We start from the raw sequence: 21,333 nt of genomic DNA, 5'->3' as shown, positions 1-21,333 counted from the left end.
CAACTTTTTCCCCATCTGGTTACTATTGTATGTAACTTTACATCCTTTAGCTTTCTTGTTGTTAATTTTTTTTTGGGGGGAAGGGGTTGGTCGTGGGGCTTGAACTCGGCCTAGGCTCTGTCCCTGACAGTGGCTCTACCACTTGAACCAGAGCACCATTTCTGGTTTTCTGGTGGTTAATTGGAGATGAGTCTCAGAGACTTTTCTGCCCAGGTTGGCTTTGAACCACGAGCCTCAGATCTCAGCCTCTTTAGTATCTAGGATTCCAGGCATGAGCCACTGGTGCCTGGCTTAGTTTCTTTATTTTTACTGGCATATATTAGTTGTACTAGATGGGCTGTGCTGTAACTTGCATATGGCGTATCCAAATCAACCATGCCCCTTCTGTCACTCTCCTACCCCACTACTCCCTTTTTCAAACAGTTTGAACAAAGTTCATTCTGTTTTTACACATGTAAACTGCTCCTACCTTATTCTTTGCACACCCTCCTCATGTAAGTTGTGGTTTCTTGATAGGTGTCTTAAAATACATATTGAACACCTCTTCTAGACAGCCAACTGTTAGTTGAGAGGCATTTGGTACAGTTAGAAAATCAGTTAATACATCAGATCAAGACTATCTCTAATCAACCTCACCCATTAAAGAATTAGTCATTAAACAATAAGCATAATGAGATAGTAATTAGTAAGTTGGCAGGGGTTGTTACAGAAAAAGTAAAGCTAGATGTAAGGGAGGAAATTGCAACTAGATCACCAAATTTATTTGTAGGTAAAGCTATAGTCAAGAATTAAAGTGGGAAAAGGAGTTTAAGGGATCCTTCTGTGAGTTGAGTATATATGCATTGTAAATTTTTCCTCATTTTAACCTACTATTTTCTTCTGGAGCTCTCTTTTTGGCTGAGTGAAGTTCTGAAGTAGCTTGGTACTTGACCTCAATAAGTATTTCAGGTAATTTGTGTATAATCACGTTGTTTTCTCCAAGTAGAGGAATGAGGCCACAAAATGAGATACTAGATGTCAGATATGGAGTGTTTGGTATGAGGTAGGTACTCATTCTGCATGATTCATCTTCCTGAGACCCAATGTGCCTAGGAAAAAGTTATCTGGGCTGGTACCAGGTATGATTGCATGCAGGTTGGGACAGAGTATTAGTGACGTGGAAGCTAAGGAGCTTCACAGTTAAGAGTGTTAGTCCTTTCTGCTTGGCATCTTAGCTACCCGCTTTGTACCGTGTGACTCTAAATAAATTCCACTTCCTCCCATTTTTACTTCAGGTTCCTCATTTGTAAACATGGGGTCTGTTGTAAGGATTATGCTGTACATGGCTGATTAACTTTAGTAAGTAGAATATGGATGAGTATATACATACTGGGATATCAGAGACACCAACATCAAGAGCAAACAAGACTCTCACATTTACAATTTTTTTTCTTGTCCCTCTTATTTTAACTCACATTTGTTTGAAGTCAGAGGTCACATTTTATTTTTTAATTCATTTCAGTGCAAAGGTTAAATCTAGGGCTTCATGCAAACTTGCCAGCCACAGAACTATATCCCTAGTCCTTGTTTTAAACTTTAATATTAGATTAGAATCAGTCTTTCAAAAGAAAAAAAAAGCAATATTCAGAACTACTAAGTTGGTTTGTCAATGGTTAATTTTAGTATTTAAAATTTTTTTTAAATTTTATTTTATTATAAAGATGCTATACAGAGGGCTTACAGTTATATGAGTAAGGTAATGAGTACATTTCTTGTCAAACATTATTACCCACTCCTTTGTTTTTCTCCCAATAATCCTTCCCTTCCCCATCTCCCCTCCCCCCAAGAATTTTAATACTCCTTTGACTCTGTATCCTATTATACCACACATAACATGTGAAAGGCATTATTTGAAGATTTATTGTGATTTCTTAAGACTGGCAATGGAAGGGGAATAGATGTTTGGATTTTTCCTCTTATTGGGGCTCTCTCTTCTTTTGATAAGTTAGCGATACTGGATTACTGAAATCCAAAGTGTATAGAATACACTTTGTAATAGTGCCCAGAGGAGTGTTTGGAATGGAGCAGGCCAGTGAGCCACCACTGAATGAACGAGTAGCAGAATGGACTATTCTTAAGTAACATCTGGAGAGAGAGAACTCAGTAGTTGCCAAATTATAAAATACCCATAAGGAAATACTGTTGTCAAACTTGAGTTAGAAACAAAAGGAAAATTCAGATGATGTCAGAAGCCCTTGACAGTTGTCCTTTAATAAGTAAAGCTGCTTTTAATTTCCTGAATGGGTTTGTTGAGAAATTTCTCCACAGTGAGTTAAGCGCATTTTAGTGAGTACAAAGCTCCTGCGGTCAGGTTAATCTTGCTATGAGCCACTTCTGATTTTACCTTTTGTGTTTTGGGTCTGTTTTTGCCATTAAATCTGAGGAACTTCACATTTTATGACCTTCTGGTAATGACCTGTCAGGTGAACAGTGCTACCTATTGAGGACTAGCCCAAACAAGGAAAGTTTAATTATACTGCAAGCAATCTATTTCTGCTGTCAGTTTAAGTGTATATATGATATGATTTTGTAATTATATTTAACTTTTTTGTAACTACTCTTTCTCAAAGTGTTTGTATTGAACATAATGAAAGGTGTATTTTCATTATGACCGATTCAGTAAGGTGAAATGAAGGATAGCAAACAGTAGTTTTTGGAATCTTTTTCATGTCTTTGGAATAGTCTAAATGCATACCTTGTGACTTGGAATTCCATTTTTACTGCTTTAGGATCGAAAATTTTTGTGAATTTCATATTTTAGCAGTTTGAACAAGACATAACTATTTAGCTCTGTTTTGAAAATGCTTTGACACAAATGTTACTGATGCCAAAGGTGTATGTAAGTTATTGGAGCTTCAAGGTGATGTCAGGTTTTTAGATAGTGTTTGCTTCTCTTTTGCTAATAGTGTTTATGTTTCTCTTTTGCTACTTAATTGATGCACCAATTACTACTGAACTGAGCTGCTTGTAAATTCAAAAGTATGTGTATAACATAGTGTCTACAGGGCTAAAGCATATAGAAACATTACAATATCAAATTTCTGATTTTTAAAATAATAACACATTACTCATTTTTCTCTACTGTTAAAATTGGCTAGTACTTCAACTGGCCTCTTACAATTTGAGGAGGACAAATAGGAATTGTTTTAGGTTGGGCACTTGTAAAAGAATCTTGATTGTAAACTTGCATTCTCAATTTCAATAAAATTATCTTGTTTTATATCAGAATTTGGAAAACAATATTTTGGAATATCTTGCACTTTCAGAAAGTTCTCTTAGCGGTTATCATAATCCAGTTGTATCTTGGTTAAATAATTACTGCAGTCTTGGTATTTTAAATTATCTAGATGAAGCTACTTAATTGCACAGATTGTTAAGTACTAATGAAATTTGGTATACTTAGTTTGGGAAAAGGCATGTTTGATGTATTTTTAAAACTTTATTTTGGAAAGCTAAACTTGTGCAAAGTAGAAATAATCAGGTAAGAACCCTGTGTGTTTTTTTTTCTACCTTAGTACTTGAGTATCCTGGACATTTCTTGTTTTATCTCTAAATTTACCCCCATTCTTCTCTGGGGCAGGTAGAAGGACGTTGTAGACATGATGTCCTTTTATTGATAAATATTTCAGTGTGTATCTCTGAAGGAGAAGATGAGTTATTTGGACGTTCTGTGAGTAAAAGCCAGCTTTGTTGTGTCAGGAAGTGGAGGAGTACTTGGAAATGGTCCTGTCTGCACAGGATCCTAGTCAGTGTGCAGATCCAGAAGGGGAGAAATTTAGACTACTTCAGTACCTTACTATTAAAGTCAGGGGCACAGCATCTGAAATGTTGATTCTGTAAATAAATCTGAAGACATTGTGAGTCACCATATGATATACATGTATGAAGTTAGATTAACAATCTTTATTTCAGAGACAACTTAGGGGTTCTCTCTAGTTTGTATCCCTTCACCCCACAAATTTATTTACTTAATTGCTGGGAGACAAGTAGTATATTGCACTTATTAACCGGTGGCTTTCAGTAAGCGTGTGTATGTGCCATACAAGAACAGTAGAAGAGAGAGGGACAGAGAGGAAGGGAGAGGAAACAGGGAGGGAGTATAGGACTGAGAAAAGAGAGCAGAGAACAGGGTTTCCCTGTGTCCCTGTGGTCCTGCTTTTTCTGTCTCTCCATTTTGTTGGCTCCCCTATGCTTAATGATCTCCCCCTTTGGGCATTGACTAGCCTTTGCCTGGGAGAGTTAGGTTGGAAAGGTTGCTCTCTTAAAGGTATAATGTTACAGAGTTTGTGAGATAAAGCTTAAAAAAGTAAAATATTGTAGAATGAATTGTTCAGCTTTATTTGCTTTTATACAGATAACAGGAGAGGTATGCGTGTATATTTTAATGGTTTGAAATAATTGTGTACCTATTGTGGGCTAAATTGAACCTTCCTATATCTGTGAATCAATTATATATTGTATGAAAACACTAATTTTGTATAGACTTTGCTTTACAGGCTTTTACTGGAAAATTGTGTAACAATTTTTCTTCTTTTTTCTTTCTTACTGTCCATTTATGGGGTGAAATTGATTCCATATGAACTTGACTGCAGTTCACAAGATTCCTTTGCAGCTCACCTTTGGAGGTAAGAGTCACTCTCTGACTTTGGTAGTGGAATTGCTAATTGATTAGCAGGACTTTTAGTCTCTTTCACTAGGCATTTGTTTAATAATTAGGAATGATCAAAGGACACCTATTTTTAGTATTTGTAATGGGCTGAGTGCAGCTCTTTTTGATTGAGTAAAACTTGTTAGACGTTATAGATCCCTTCATATCTGGTCATTGCCCCCTTTCAAGTACTTTGTTTTTTGTCTTTGCTTTTGCTTTTTTTTTTTTTTTCCCTCCAGTACTGATGTTTGAACACTGTTCCTCAGACTTGCTAGACAGGCACTCTTTATCACTAACCCATATCTACAGCCATGTTTCCTACTGGTTACTTTTGGGATAGGATTTCCATTTTCTTCCTGGGCTTGTGCTGCAACATCCAACTTTTTGTTGAGAAATAGTCTCACCTAGGCTGACCTTGAACCTTGATCTCAACATTCTAGGCCTCCCAAGGAGCTAGGGTTATATAATGGCACTCACCTATTAAGTACTATTTCTTTCCCAGTAGGTAGATGGAATACATATGTCACTTGAAAGTGTGTAGTGTCTCTATCACTCTTGTTAGGAAAGATCAACTGGACAAAAGGGAAGAAAGGGGACAGAGATCTCAACAGATCAGACCAGGGTTTAATCATCACTGGAGAGAGGGGCGCCAAGTACCACTGAGCAGTTGGATATACAAGGAGCTTGGAAGGCAGGGTGGGTAGGGTCCAGGGTTTAAGTATAGTCCAGCAAGGAAGTAAAATCAGGCAATTGAGGCAAAAGGTTCTGCCTAGGGCAATGCAAAGTTTCAGGGCTGAGAAGGTGGGGAGAGGTGTATGCCTGGTGGTGCGATTTTTCTGAGAATTGTGGAACTTCCAAGAGTGACCCTTTGAGGTGGGGAGGTTAAGTGGGCCACGAAGACAGCATTGGATTATGAGAACAGTGCAGATTCTCATCAACTCTTCCTTTCATTAACCATAAGCTTTCCTTGAGTTAAAGGGAGGGTTAGAGAAGTCATGGCAAATACTGTTACCAAGGAATTTCATGTTGTTTGAGAGACTGCTTTCAGATTGCTAGGAGGTGAGCATAGGACTTAGATGGTATTAAGCTTCTGTTATAACATAAGTTCTTTGTGAGATGAAGAAAAGCTCTTAGATGTTTAGAGAACAGGGCATTGTGATTTAAAGCTGCAGAGAAACTGGGAGGTGATTGGCAGGACTAGAAAGAAGTAGAGGAGGAGCCAGTATGTGTGAAGACAAGATTGGTCTAGAACCAAACCTGGGTTTAAGAGTGCATCTTTTCCAGGCACTGATGGCAGACAGCTGTAATCCTGGCTGCTCAGGAGGCTGAGATCTGAGGATTGAGATTCAAAGCAACCTGGGTAGGAAAGTCCATGAGACGCATCTCTAATTATGAAAAAGCTGGAAATTGAGGAGCTGTGCTAGAATGCAAGCTTTGATCAAAAAGGCTCAGTGGCTGGGTGTCAGTGGGTCAAACCTGTAATCTTAGCTACTTGGAAGGCTGAGATTTGAGGATCAGAGTTCAAAGCCAGCCTGGGCAGGAAAGCCCATGAGACTTATCTCTACTTCGCTCCTAGAAAACCAGAAGTGGCGCTGTGGCTCAGAGTAGTAGAGTGCTAGTCTTGAGCAAAAGCTCAGGGATAACACCCAAGCCCTGGATTCAACCCCCAGGACCATCACCAAAAAAAGTTCATCACTTGCTAATCATATGACACTGGGCCTCCATTTTTTCATATTTAAAATGCAAATAATGCCTTCTTTCAAATAAGGTGACAGAAATGGGAGCAGGTATAACTTGCATTTCAGCCCACATTTCTGACTTTGTTTCTTCCTTTTCAAGTCCCCTTTCTCCTCAGACTTGTTCAAATCCTTTCCTCTTCTGCACTGAAGATTGTCTGTGACCTCTTTACATTGAGGAGGTAGTCCTTTTTTCTGTTTCTAGAACATTGTGTGATTAATTATTAAAACTATTACTGCTTATGATAAATTATGGTCCATTCTGGCACATGGAACATTCTTGTTGACCAGTTTGAGTGATCACCATGAGAAACAAACCAGACCAGGGAGTTTTAGTCCCACTTTTATGACCAGAAAAGCATGGTCCTATTTTCTAACATCCAGTATCAAGGGCTTTGAAAAGAAAGAAGTGGGTAGCCCATGAGGAAATCAGCAGTCCTGTGCTGCTGTTTTTAAATCTGAAAATGGAGATAATACTTACAAGGTTATTAAAATTAAGTTGAGGTGGTTTGTAGTTAACACTGAGCACAGTGCTTGTAACATAGAATTTAGATATGAATAGTGTTAAGAGTGAAGTCCAAAAAAGAAAGCATAACAAGAAACCTGAAGATAATATGCTTTCTTGTCTACTCCTTAAGGAAGTACCTCCAACCAAGGAAGCAGTGGGAAGTCTCCCAAAGAGAGGAGGAGTTTTATTATGTAAAATACATGAAGATAAATATAACTGGGAGGGAGTTGGGAAAAGTATGATGAAAAGAGTTACTATGCTTAGCATATTGATCTTGACTGATTCCTTTACATTCACTTTAAGTTTTTAGGATAGGTGATAGTGATAATGTGTTTAAAAGTTTAACTGTTAGTAATCAGTAATGCAGTTTTTTTAAAACCATTTATCAAGATGCTTTTCAAGTGAATGAGAAGAAGGGATGAGATATTGGGAAGCTTCCTTGCTGTGAGTCATGAGATGACAGGTCTGTGTCCATTCATACCTGTGGTTGGTAATGATCTAAGAGTCATTGCTTCAGAGACGAGGACAGTACTTGCATTAAATAGTTTAATATGGCATTATTTATAATGGCAAAAAAATCATGACCAGGCAACCTAACTGACCCAACAATAACAAAAGAGGCAAATGAATCATGTTACCTAGATGTGATAGAACATCTTAAATCTTAAAAGGGAGATCACGAATGTGCATTCTTGAATTACTAAAAAATAGTGTATGCAAGATGCCAGTGTTATATTGAGGCAAATGCAGTATGCAAAATTATGAACATGTCTTAATTTAAAAACGCAGAAATTAGGAAGGAGAAATACAGAATACTGAAGATCCACAATGGATAGAGATAAAATTAATGTTACCAATTTCTCCTCTCTTCCTCCTCTTCTTCTCTTCTTCTTCTTCTTCCTCCTCCTCCTCCTCTTTTTTTTTTTTTTTTTAATGCCAGTACTGGGCTTAAACTCAAGAGTTTCACACCCTCTTGTTTGTTTGTTTTGTTTTCTAGTTATTAGTAGAACTCTACTACTTGAGTCACACCTACATTTCCAGCATTTTGTCTGTTAATTGGACTTCTCTGCCTGGGCTGGCTTCAAATTGCAAACCTGAAATTTTAGTCTCTTGAATAGTTACAGTTACAGATGTGACCTGCCAGCATGTCACTTACTAATGTTATTTCTGTCAAAAAACTTCAACTAGAGCTTAGAGGAGGGGCTGGGAGGAAGGGTGATTGGCAGAAGGAGTTTCACCCAGTTGCCTCTCTGCACAGAGGATCAGTAAAGGGCTGGAGCTAGAAGTGTCCTTCTCTAGGCAAGCAGCCATCTTCAAAAATGCCTCCAAGGAACACTTCCAGTGTGGGCTGCATAAGACACACCATTTTTTATTCTTCTTTTTCCATTCTTAGTATAGTAAGCATTGGTATGTAGTACACTGGTATAATAAATATTTGCTGAATGAATGAACAGATAAATAGGAGCTAAATGGGGCTAAGGCTGAGAATAACTTTTTTATCTACAGTGTGGTAAGATTCAGCTAAACAGTGGACAAGATTAGTATTTTGATTCTAAGGGTGGTTGACTGTCCTATCTTGATTATAGCTACTTAACTGGAGCTTTGACTTTGCAGCTACACTTTCAGTGAACCAAGAAAATCTGTGTATTTTAGTTGTAGCTCATTACTCTGGCTAAATATTGGAAATATATGTATGAAAGTCTTAATGTTTGGCAAAGGAAAATATTATGATCAAAGTTTAGTAATCTTTTTGTCAGTTTTCTCCACTTTAGATTTGAGTCATGTTTTACCTTGGCTAAGTTGCAAGAAATTAAAGATTATCAATGCACTTCTCTTTTCTTTGGTGGTTTGCTTTGAGGGTTTCTGTTGATTAATTTGCCTTTTTTGTTGTTGTTGTTGGTTTGTTTGATTTTTCATGGTACTGGGGTTTGAACTTAGAACCTCATACTTGCTAGGCAGGCAGGTGCTCTGTCACTTATGCCATGCATTCAGCCCTTTTGCTTTAGTCATTTTTTAGGCAGGGTCTTGTGGGTTTTGTCCAGGACCTGCCTTAGAACACAGTCCTCCTACCTCTGTCTCCTGAGTTAGTTAGCTGGATTACAGGAGTGTGCCATCCTGCCTGGCTTGTTTTTAAGGTAGTTATTGTTGTGGTCGATGTCGTCATCACTGTCTTCTCCTTCACTTCTTCTTCGACTCGCCCCCGCCCCCCCCCCCCCCCCAGCACCAAAGGCTTGTGTTGAGCAATGATCTTCTCTCTGAAGAGGATGCCTGGTGGCTTAGTCAGCAGTGGCCAAACCCCTGTCTCCCTTCAGTAACCCTCGCCTCAGGACTGGGCCTTTCACCACACTGTGTCTGAGATCAAAGGAAACCCTAGGCCAGAGAATGTTGGAAGTCTGTAAATGTTTAATTAATATCCAGCACTTTCCCTGATTTTGAAGAAAAGTAGTGTGACAGAGACAATAAAAGAAATACATGAGACTTAGAGTTGAAAAATCAAGTTGATGCTAAATTTCACCTTGTCCGTAAAAACTCCCATGAATGAACCATGTCCCTTTGTTGTAAGTCCTAAATATTTAACTGCCACATGAATCTAATGAAATTGTCAGGTTATAGTAATGACATGAGTAATGTGATCCGTTGTCATTTGAATGGACCTTGTGTGGAGAGTCTCACTGCCCTCTCCAGGGCTGACCCTTTTACATTCCGGTAAGCTGAAGACTAATAGCGCTCATTAAGCTTTATGGGAAAAGAGCTTTTATCACCTCATCAAGTCAGGCAGCATATTTCCATCCTTACTCTAACTCTGTGTGGCTCTATAGCTGCTGGGGGGTGCTTCCCTGCTAGGTTTACATCGGGCCTCTGCCTTCCAGACCTTTTTATTGACATTTCTCAGTCGGAATTACATTTTGCGTGGCACCACTGGCAGATGTCTTCAATTAAATGTAGGTAAATAAAAGGGATTGTATATCAGAGGCCAGAGATTCTTGAAATTCTCTCTTGAGTGACTTTACCAGTCAGTCCAGTAGGGTGCTGTCTCATTATCACTTTTGGAGGGCATGGAGCTCCAGGAGAGAGGCATTTGTAACAAAAGTTAAACTATGTGTGAACATGGATCACTTAGGTTTCCCTGTGTCCTTGTTCCTTCATTTTAAATTAATTAAAATCATCTGTGTTAGAAAATATAATTATTGAGAAGTTAGCAGCTGTCATATAGGAAACTGCTTAGCGCAGAGCTCGTCTATCTACCTCTCAGGAAGGAACTGGGAGCTTGGTGTCACAGCTGGTAATCTGTTACAATAATAACAGTGTAAGAAGGGGGGATAAATTACATGAAGAAGTAGAAGAGTGTTTGAAGGAAGATGGTGACAAGTTAGAGGTATATTTGGTAAATGCAAGAGTACTATTTCTCAACTTCAGATCTACTGGTATCTTGGATACACTGTTACAGAAGTTATCCTGCACATTGTAGGAAACATGGCATTTCTGGCCTCTGCCCAGTAGATGGCAGCATTCTCCTCACTGAAACCATTTCTTAGAGCAGTACTAAAAAGAAAGGAAGTGTAGTTAGTTGATAGTTGAAGTTGATGGTAGTGAAAGTTAAAATGCAACAATAAATCATTTTCAGTCCAATACAAGAATAAGAAGGCAAAATGAACAAAAGACAAGTATAAATAAGAAATAGCAAGATGATCTTCAAATACACCCATATGTATTATTACATCAGATACACAATGTGTAAATAATAATTCTGCTGGTGGAAACATTTACTCTTTACACTGTCCCAAAACAGCAGCTAGTGCTCACACACAGCTACTGAGTTCTTTAGAAACCAGGTTTGAAAGGTCTGAAAATTTTAAATGGATATTGCCTAAATACTCTGCCACACTAGATTAAAAAAAAAAATGAAGATCCACCTTAAATAAAATGTGACTGGGTTAAAAGTACAAGGCTAGAGGAACACCTTACAATACAAGAGGTAAATGTAACCAATTAGAGAGACTGCACATTAGACAGTACGTCTCAAGATAGAGATAGAAGAGAGGAAAGTTTCATGATGATGGGAATGTCAGTTCATTATAATCCAGAGTGTGATACACTACAGAACAGCCTCAAAACATGACAGAAAGCCTAATAGAACTGAACAAAAAATACTTAGGAGATTTTAGGACAACTTTCTGGGTAATTGAGAGAATATTTTGGCAAAATGAAAAATAGAAGTAATGCAGTACATAATAATACTTCCTACCATACAGTTGTTCTTAATTGATATCTATCAAGCACTGTATCCTGCATGGACAACATTTTCTTCAGTACACACAAATCTCACTAAGTTGGAAAGAGGTGAAAATGTAATTAAGTTAGCATCAATAAGAAAAAGAACTCTTCATTAACTGTAGCCAGGGATGTTGAGCATTTCCTCATGTGTTTATTGGCCATTTTTAACTACTACTACTGAGAAGTCTTTTCTTTAGCCCCTCTGTGCATTTATTGATTATTCAATTGGTGGGGTTGGGAGTTAGTTTTTTGAGCTTCTTGTATATTTTGCATATTAGGCCTTTGTTGAATGTATACTTGGTAAAGATCTTTTTCTCAGTTGGCTGTCTTTGTAAATTTTTTTTCTCTTTGATCCAAGATGGGACTCAAACTTGCTTTCCACTCGTTAGCAGAGCTCTACCACCTGAGCCATGCCTCCAACCTGTCTGTAATTTTATAATTATGTTTTTTGTTGTGCATTCACTCTTTGTTTTTATATTATCCCATTTGTTAAGTCTCTTCTATGTGCTGCCTATGCCTATATGTTTTAATGTTTTCTCCTACTCCATCTTGTAGAGATTTCAGAGTTTCAGGTCTGATGTTAAAGTCTTTGATCCATTTTGGTCTATGGTGTCAAAACAGGGATCCAATTTTAGTTTTCTGTGTGTAGATGTAGAAATACCAATTACTGAAGAGGCTGCTGTTTTTCTAACTTACATTTTTGGAACCTTGTTGAATAGATGGGCTTGTTTCTGGGTCTTCTGGTTTGTTCCATTTGTCTTTGGGCTTGTTTTTGTGCTAGTACCAAGCTGTTTTTGTTATTATAGCTCTCTGTAATAGAAATTGAGGTCTGGGATTGTGCTACCATCAGCATTACTTCCTGCCCCTACCTAAAATTGTGTTAGTTATTTGAAGTCTATTATTGTTCAATAAGAATTTTTGCATTGCTTTCTCTATCAATGAAGAACATCATTGAGATTTTGATGGGAATTTTGTAGATCGCCTCTAGCAGTTTGGCCATTTTCACAATATCTACCTGTCCATGAATATGGGAGGTCTTTTTATTTCCTGATGTTGTCTTTGATTTCTTTCTTCAGATTTTTATAATTTTTGCTGTAGAGGTCTTTCACTTCCTTGGTTAGGTTTTATTTCTCAGTATTTTTTTTTAGGCTATTGAAAATGGGATTGTTTTCCTAATGTCCTCTGCCTGTACATTGTTTTAGCCAGGTAGAAAAGAAGAAAAAACAAAAGAAAAAAAATCAATGAAAGAACTCAGACCCAAGTCTTATAGATGTTTAAATTTGAATCTTGGTTAGTGCCAATCTGGTTGTTTATAATTTGTTTGGTGCCTCTTTGGGTGGAGTACCATGCTAAGGCTTTGTACCTCTGTTTGATCCAAGTGTGCTTGGGTTGTTCCCTGTTGCTACTCTGCCATCTTGTCCCTCCTCCCCCCCATCTCTAGGATAGCGATTTACTGGGTCAGTCTTCCTTTAGCAGTAGTAATAGTCAGCATTACTCCAAGAACCATTTCACTGTGTTGGAAATTAGGGTCATCTTCCCTGACAGTTTTCATTGCCCATTAGATGTGCATGAATGCTTCAGAATATGTTTGAATAGTAAATCCTGGGAGGGATTAGTTTCCATGGGGACATCAGTCTTGTTTGATCTCAGCATTCATTGACTTCTCATTCTGGGATGTCACTTTAGGATGTGTTTTCCCTGTAGAAAAGACTGAAAAAGTGGGAATCTCAGATTGAACTGACATGAAATAAGGGTTTAAATAAGGAGATAGTGATGTCTAAGGTGTGTTTGTAGTGTTCAATAAATATTGCATAGTTTGGAGAATTGTGAGGTTTAGGGATTCTGTTACTATTATGGAAACATCTGATTTTGAGAGTTAGGATTTAAGGTGTAAACAAATGTCAGATTAATAGAAATTGCTTTGGTAGATTAGCAATTTGATATTTATGTATTTGTTGTGAATAAATTACAGAAGTAAAATTTTCTTTTTAGATGCATTTAAAACGTTTACTATAAATCCTTCCTCAGTCAATTAAGCTTTGCAAAGTTTAGTTAAAATTTTGTTGTTACCGTGCTTCTAGCTTTAGGTTGTAGGTGTTAGGATAAATCTTTTATCTCTTTGAAACAATTAAATTCTTAAATTATGTTTTTGAGAAATAAGTTTCTTGCTTATCCTTTGTTTTGTAAATTGCTAAGTCTCTTATTTCATTCTCTTGAGCGGCACTAATACAATGTGATTGTGTTTAAGTGTACCACAGAGGCAGAGTCCAGCAAGAAAAATGCTGAGTTGGAAATTTAGGTTTTATTCCTTTCCAGCATTTCCTTAAATTGGCTTTGTGACCTTGAGCAAAGCCCTTATCGAACCCATAAGTCAAAGCTAACTATTATTACCATAGTTAGGGTAATTTACTGCTCATGAGTCAGTCAGATCCACACACTTAATAGAGAGAATAAGACCTAGGAACCCAGAAGCAATATTAGAGTTCCACTGCTGCTTGGGGATCTCTGAGTATAGAAGAGCCATGCCAAGTTAACAGACTGGGAGGCGTGTGCCATGTTGCTTAGTTCTGTCATGTGAGCTCACTAGACATGACCATGCTGCTCATTTCCAGAGCTGGTCACTGTAGTTTGCAAAAAGGGAAAATCATGATCTTTGTACAGATAGAACATGAATACAGGTCCGATTTATTTGTCTCATTAGGTAATAGAAAGAAAGACATTAAAACTAGAATAAAGAGCATCTGAGGCCATAGATATAGCTGTGCATATAATTTAGTAAATAAAAGATTGATATGAGATTGCTAGATTAGACAAAAACTAATTGTTTATTTTATAGGACTTAATAGGACTTAATTGTTGCCCTGGCTGGAAATCTACAGGTTTACCTCTATCCACATAGAATTGTAAAATAGAAGATCATGCTTTGCCAAGCTACACCAAAAGACTGCCATGCTCTAGTATGGATGTTGATGTGTATTGTGTGTCCCTGCCCCCAGCTATGTGTGGGAAGCAAATCTCCAGTGTGATAGTGGGGCAGTTGCATGTACGAAAAGCTTACCCCCAGGGATGGGATTACTGCTGCTGGCTGAAGGAAGGAAGGTTTTGCCCTACCACCATGTGCATACACAGAAGGTGCCATCTGGGAGTCACAGTCTCTCGCCAAACACTACATCTTTTTGCACCTTGAATATTGTAGCAATGGATTTCTGTTGTTGAAAAGTTATTCAGTAAAATGTGTTTTGTTAAAGTAGCCCAAGTGCACTAACATACCTACTAATGTAATTAGTAATTACTTCTGTATTTTTCTACTACTGTTCCATTTAGTAATTCTTAGTCTTGCTTTTTAAAACTCTTTGGTTTTTATTGCTAATGCCTATGCTAAAAACTATGGAAAGAGAAGAAATAATAAGAAAAAATATCATGCAATTTCTTCACTGGTGATATATTTTGTGTGTATTCAAGATCTGCTAGACAAATAGGAATCAATTGCTTTTTATAATCATTTCTGTAAGAGTGTGGCATATTAGTAATAAATGTTATAATTTGCATTTCCAAGCTCAACTTTATTTTTTCTGTATTTTCTCATAAAGTTAGGTTTTTTACATTTTGAGAAATCTTGCAGATTTTGATATTATGTTGGCTTTTTACCTATTTATATTTGTTTTTTAAAATGAATCTAGATTTTAGTATAGTAGTTCATGAATCTTAGTGAAAGGTGTAAAACAGTTACACAAATAGTGCTTTTTAAAATGTAGTATTTTAATCGGGTATCTCAACTTTGAGGGCTTTATTAAAACATTGATCACTAAAACATTCAGGATACTAATTGTCTAATTCTAGATTTTGTGCTGGTTAGGCACTGGGAGAGGTATTTTTCTTTGCATGGAAGGAAAATTCGGATTTTGCTCTCAACTAAAGTCTTTATCCAGCTTTTAATTCCCCTCATCACTTCCTTCCTCTCTGCTAGTCTCCTCATTCTTCCCAGCATTTGCTTTGGGCATAGCTAAGGTACATGCAGACGGGAGAATAAGGAGACAGGTGTACTTTATCAGAGTAAATATGTGCCCATTTAGGGAGCAGTCTAGCTGGAAGCAAGAATTGGCCTATTAATATTGATGTCATTTCTACATGGTACCTTTGGTATTGTACTGCACAGCTCATTAATCACCAAAGGTACACCATCCTTTTCCAACATCTAGAATGCTTTCTTTTTTTTTCTTTTCTTCTATATAACTAGAGGTGAGTTTTATTATTTTTCCTGTTATCAGCTAAATCCTTGAAATTGAGGAACTTGTGAAAAATGACTTTGCTGATTAATTCCTTCACATATCCAAAACTGTGCACACTACAGACCTAAGAAAGAAAACTGTTAGATACTGCTCAACACATCACTGACTCATTTATGAGTAGTTTGATAATGTTGCTTTTTAATGGTCTACTGATGTATTGTAAGCACGATCTTTGAGAATGTGTCATTCAAACCCTTAAAAATCAAAAGCACCCCTCTTCGGCCATCGCTGAGTGGCCAAAATGAAGTTCAATCCCTTTGTCACTTCTGACCTGAGCAAGAACCGGAAAAGGCATTTCAGTGCACCTTCCCATATTCATAGGAAGATTATGTCTTCCAAAGAGCTGAGCAAAAGTACAATGTGCAGTCTATGCCCATCTGGAAAGATGTCAGATGCAGGTTCAGATTGTCAAAGTGGTTCAGGCTTACAGGAAGAAGTATATCATCTACATTAAACAGGTACAGTGGGAAAAGGCCAATGGTACCACTGTCCATGTGGGCATTCACCCCAGCAAAGTGGTAATCACCAGGCTGAAACTGGACAAAGACCGCAAAAAGATCCTGGAACCGAAAGCCAAATCCCACCAAGTAGGAAAGGAAAAGGGCAAATACAAGGAAGAAACAATTGAGAAGATATGCAGGAGTGAAATAATCTTATATACATCTTTGATTAAAAAAAAAAACTTCTTAAATGAAAAAAAAATCAAAAGCAAATATTGGCCTAAATCTGCTCATGATCTGTCTCATTTACACTTTGTCATTTGTTTCTCACTACTACCGAAAAGCAAGTAGTAGTATAAAACATTTTTGAAAAAAATGTAGACACTGAAATTTTAAATTACGCTGTTGCTTAAAGTAGAAAGCATATAGTAGAGTTAGGCTCAAACCCATACCTTTTGACTTTTAAATCCCAAGCTCAAGAAAGGTCCCATTTTATAACTATAACTATAACTTACCATAACTTTATAGCTTAAAGAATCCTCCTCTTCTTGTTCTTTGTTTTAAAAATATGTTTATGCTGGTAGTCTTCAGAAGTATGATCACCACTGTTGGAGGTCTCTGAGGCCTTTTCAGAGGGGCCTTAGTGTCAGCATTGTTTTCATTGTTCCATAACACATTAGCCTTACTGGCATCCTTACAGATCTGTTTTCCAGAAGCTGCTTTTTGGTAACAGACAGATACAGAGGAAGATGTAAGGGTTGGGCTGTCTAGCCTCTGTTAAACTGGGTAGGAACAAGATTTGCAAAAGTGCCACTTCTTTCACCAGATTTTTTTTTTTGTTGTTGGTTGTGGGGCCTGAACTCTGGGCCTGGGCACTGTCCCTCAGCTCTTCAGCTCAAGGCTAGCGCTCTACCACTTGAGCCACAGCGCCACTTCTGACCTTTTCTGCTTATGTGGTGCTGAGGAATCGAACCCGGGCCTCATGCATGCAAGGCAAGCGCTCTACCACTGAGTACCTTCCCAGCCCCACCAGATTATTTTTTATTTGATATTTGTTTTCCCTCCTTAAATGTGTTAAGTACATTTGATTTACTGTGGTTTTGAAGTTATATCTGTGTGTGTATAATATCTCAGTTTTAAAAACTAATTTGTAAACATCTGTAGACGTTATCTAATATGCACAAGCTCTCAGGAGTCTTTAGTAACTTTTTAAGTATGAAGGGGCTTCAGGTAAGAGTTTGAGGCCATAGTATTAAGGTAAGAATCTGTTTTACTCTCCTTTTCCTAATAGAGTTTTCCTTCATAATATGTAATTTTATTTCCTGTGGTTTGTGACAGTAGAAGAATATTGACCTTAAAAGGCCTTAGTTAAAAGGCTAAAGTTCCCATGTAATGGGGCAGAATTCTCAAGATAATAATAAACAGTGACTTAGGGCGGCTTTTCTAGTAAGAGGACTGAGTCTCTTGGAAGACTCATTTAAGAGAATGACCTAGTTGGACTGCGGAAGCTGGAGAGTACCCCCTTTCATCAGTGGCTGCATAATTTATATGGATGTATTTTGTTCTGGTAGATATGTAATATATGTAGATCTAATTCACTCAGTAATCGCAAAAGTAATATGAAAGCCTTTCTTTTTCCTCTCTTTAATCTAACACTCTGGAAGAAACAGTTTTATGTTTGAGATCCTTACAGTTTTTTTTTTTTTTCCAAATATACAAATACACACACACGTATTTTCTGGTTGGTTTTTTTTTTTTTTAATTTAATTTTATTTTATTTGAGAACATACTGTACAGAGGGGCTACAATTACATGGGCAGGATAATGCATACATTTCTTACCAAGCATTGCAGCCTCCTCCTTTGTTTACCCTTCACCTCCCTTCCCCGCCTCCCCCCTCCCCCCACCCAATTATACCCCCCTCCCCCCACCCAATTATACCCCCCCCACACACACCGACATTGTAAAGCTGGTTTTGACATGACATTTTTCTGGTTGGTTTTTTGATTGGCCCAAAGTCAGGCTACTTGTTAGACCTATGTAAAGATGAAGATCTCTGTTCACAGGGTCTCGAACTACCTCCTCCCTTCTTACTGTCTTGGGTGCCTTTAGTTGATGAGGCACATTACCAAGAAGGGGGAGAGAAGAAGTGCCCATCTTCTCAAGCCTCAGCTGGTAGGCCTTATCTCTTTTCCTACTGCCTCCTGATCTTACTTGGACTTTGCATCCAGTCAGGGTGGCTTGTCTCCTGCTTATTGTCTAAGTCAGTATATCACACTCAGATGTGAGAACAGAATGTTTGCATATACTGTTAAAATGTAGGTTGCTGAGTCTGTAGGTCGGGATGGGGCTGAGATCTGAAGTGCTTAGTTTCTAATAAGTGAACAGGAGATGCAGAGATGGCTGCTGTAACCCAGTGTTCCCTGAAAGGAGGGATAAAATCCATCTACGCTGCCTATTATCAGTCTGCCTATGAGCAGAGCATTTGTCCTCTTGACCCATAGTTTCTCTTGTGATTTCTATGTGCCTTAGGATTTACAATCTACTTTAGGAAATTCCTATCTCCGGGTTCTAACATGGACTCCAGTTTTGCCTAGTGAAACCACTCAAACTCAAATTGTGTGAATCTTAACCTATCCCCCTTTGTTTTCCTCACCCCGATTCTGTTCCTGTAAGAGGCTAACTAAGTTCCAAGTTTGGGATGACTTAGTTTTAACCTTTCATGTATTCCTTCTCAAAAGTGATTCCACCAAATACGAAAGTTGAAATTGAATATGTGTATTGTAGATGATATCTAATGTTTGTGAACTTAGATAGCAACGTCTTAGTTTGTGATAAGTACTAATATTTTTTTCTGAGGGTACCATTGAACAGTTATTGAATAATGGCATAATAACATTGTTTGTGAATAGTTTACAAAATGAGATATAACAATAGACATAAAAATAGAATATAGCTAAAAATGAAGCTTTAAATCTTGAAAGGCTTTATTTTTAAGGACTGTCCTTGTGCCTGCTAGGTAAGTGCTTTATCACAGAGCTACATCCTCAGACCTTAAAAAAGTGGATCTTCTGGAACATACACAGAAGAGTATAATGAACCTCTGAGAACTCCATAGCAACAGGTTATTTTATTTTTTATGAGAGATTTTGAAAGTATTAGTAGATTTAATTGGCTTTACAAAAGTTTCATTTCCCTTATTTATATCTTCAATGTGCATCTTAGATTACTCTCCATTAACACAATACGAAAGTCTAGATAGGCTACAAAGAAGAGAGGTTTGTTTTGTTCGGTTCCTGGTTCTGGTTCAAGATTGAATGACTATACCTATGAATCTGTGATGGTCTTCCTTTAGACAGAGTCCTGAGGCACTAGAGGGCATAGTGACAAAAGAGAGAAACGTGAAGGAGAACCAGCCAAACTGGCTTGTATAGCAGATCCATTCTCAAAATAACCCATTCATCTGTTAATTGTGTGAATGGATTGGTCTGTTCCGGAGGGCAGAACACTGCTTCCTCAAAGTCTCACCCCCATCCCTCTGAGTAGGTCATAGTGGGGCTTCAGTCTCAGCACAATTTTAGGAGGTAGTAAACAATAGGCAAGCCATAGTAGTGTGTGGTAAATATATTACAACTGTTGGGCCAATATTGATGCATTATTATCATTAATTAAAGTGTTTACATTAGGATTCATTATTTGTATGGTTCATTCTCAGCATGATGACAAATGCATAGAGAAGTATCCACCATTACTGCATTGTACAGAAATCTTTGTGTTCTATCTGTTCTTCTCTTTCTCCTGTCATCTCCTGGTAACCACTGATCAATATATTCTCTCTATGTTTTGCTCTTCAAGAATTTAATGTAGTTGAAATCACAGTATGTAACCCTTCCACATAAACTTCTTTCACATAGCAGTATGCTTAGGTTCCTTCTTTTTGTTACTTGGATAGCTTTTTTTTTTTTTTTTTTTTGTAGTGGGGGCTTGAATAGTACTCTGCCACTTGAGCCACAGCACCACTTATGGTTTTCTGGTGATTAATTGGAGATAAGAGTCTCATGGACTTTCCTGCCCAGGCTGGCTTTGAACCTTGATCCTCAGATCTTAGCCTTCTGAGTAGCTAGGATTACAGGGCTGAGCGCCCATCTTGGATAGCTAGCTCATTTCTTATCAGTCAGTAATAGTCCTTTATATGACTATAATAGTTTGCTAACCCATTTACCTGGAGAAAGACATGTGAGTACTTCTAGGTTTTGCCAATTACTATAACACAGTTCTAAGTATCCATGTGCATGGTTTTGTGTGGCCACAAATTTGAACTCATTTGGGAAAGTCTTGAAATACCTGTTTTGTATATTAAAATGGGAACTGTAGTTTGACCTGGCTCCTTTAGTAAGATTCTCCATACATTTGTAATGCTGTTAGAGTCTCTTCTCACGTCGTGAATGCTTTTATGGGATCTGTCAACTTCTTAGATGATTTTTCAAAAATTTTGCATAATTTACACTTTGGGTTGAAAACTTATATGAGTTTTGATAAATGTGTGATATATCTACTGCTACCATTCAGAACAGTTTTACCACCTAAAAGGCCTCTGCATTTAACTGATCTTTTGCTGTTACTTTACTTTGGTCTTTTATAGGATATAGTCCGTCAGATTGGCATCTTTAGCCTAATACATGTATTTAAATAAAGTTTCTGTGTGTGTATGCTTAGTTACTTTTTACTTTTTTTTCTTTTTGGTGGTACAATGATTGGAACTAGAGCCTCATGCTTCCTAGACAAGCTTACTACCCTTTGAGTCATACCCACAGTTCTGTTTTTTTGCTTGTAGTTTTGGAATTGCTAGTGTCTCAAAGTTTTGTCTGAGCCTCTTCCTTTCTTTCCTTCTTTCTTCCTCTTTTTCTCATGCTAAACCAGTCTTGAATACCTGAAATCTTTTTTGGACAGGATAAGTAATTTTTGTTGGTTTGGCTTTGCTAATATTTTAGTAAAGCTTTTTGCATATATTTTCACCAGAGGTATTGAATCATAGATCTTCTTTCTAGTTTTGATGTTCACAAACATGCTTTTAAATTTTTCCTTTATTACTCTCCAGCTTTTATCTACATACATTTTCAGTTATTTTAATTGTGTAAAAGTGGTATACAAGTTGTTTTTATATACTAAAATTGTTCATTTACAATCTCCATTTAGTCTCTAGTTAAACTTTTTTGTACTCCTTCATATATTTTATTGTGTGGTAAAATGATAAGTTTTATGAATAGTTGCCCTTAAAGTCATGTTGAATTTTAGAATGAGAAATGTCCTTTAGCTGAATTTATAAAAATATGGTTATACTCCAAAATCTCTAGAGTTCTTCTTTAGGATTATAGTTATATTATGAGAATGATAGGAA

General features: G+C 37.4%; 1 protein-coding gene and 1 pseudogene across 8 annotated transcripts in view; both read left to right on the top strand.

Moving 5' to 3' along the window:
* The window catches only part of Ate1 (arginyltransferase 1), a 106,319-nt gene that overhangs the window by 23,752 nt on the left and 61,234 nt on the right, over positions 1–21,333 (top strand). For all 8 annotated transcript variants that reach the window (XM_069988195.1, XM_069988193.1, XM_069988199.1 and 5 more), the window contains one exon: positions 4,632–4,664. In XM_069988195.1, coding sequence (XP_069844296.1) covers positions 4,632–4,664 — 33 coding nt within the window. The remainder of the gene's footprint in view (positions 1–4,631; positions 4,665–21,333) is intronic.
* LOC138803848 (large ribosomal subunit protein uL24-like) lies at positions 15,737–16,286 on the top strand (annotated as a pseudogene).

Source organism: Dipodomys merriami, unplaced genomic scaffold (genome assembly GCF_024711535.1).
Source record: "Dipodomys merriami isolate MVZ:Mamm:240054 unplaced genomic scaffold, mDipMer1.0.p SCAF_35, whole genome shotgun sequence".
Classification (NCBI taxonomy): domain Eukaryota; kingdom Metazoa; phylum Chordata; class Mammalia; order Rodentia; family Heteromyidae; genus Dipodomys; species Dipodomys merriami.
Note: the sequence above shows the minus strand (reverse complement) of the source record. Positions and strands in the feature narration are given on the sequence as shown.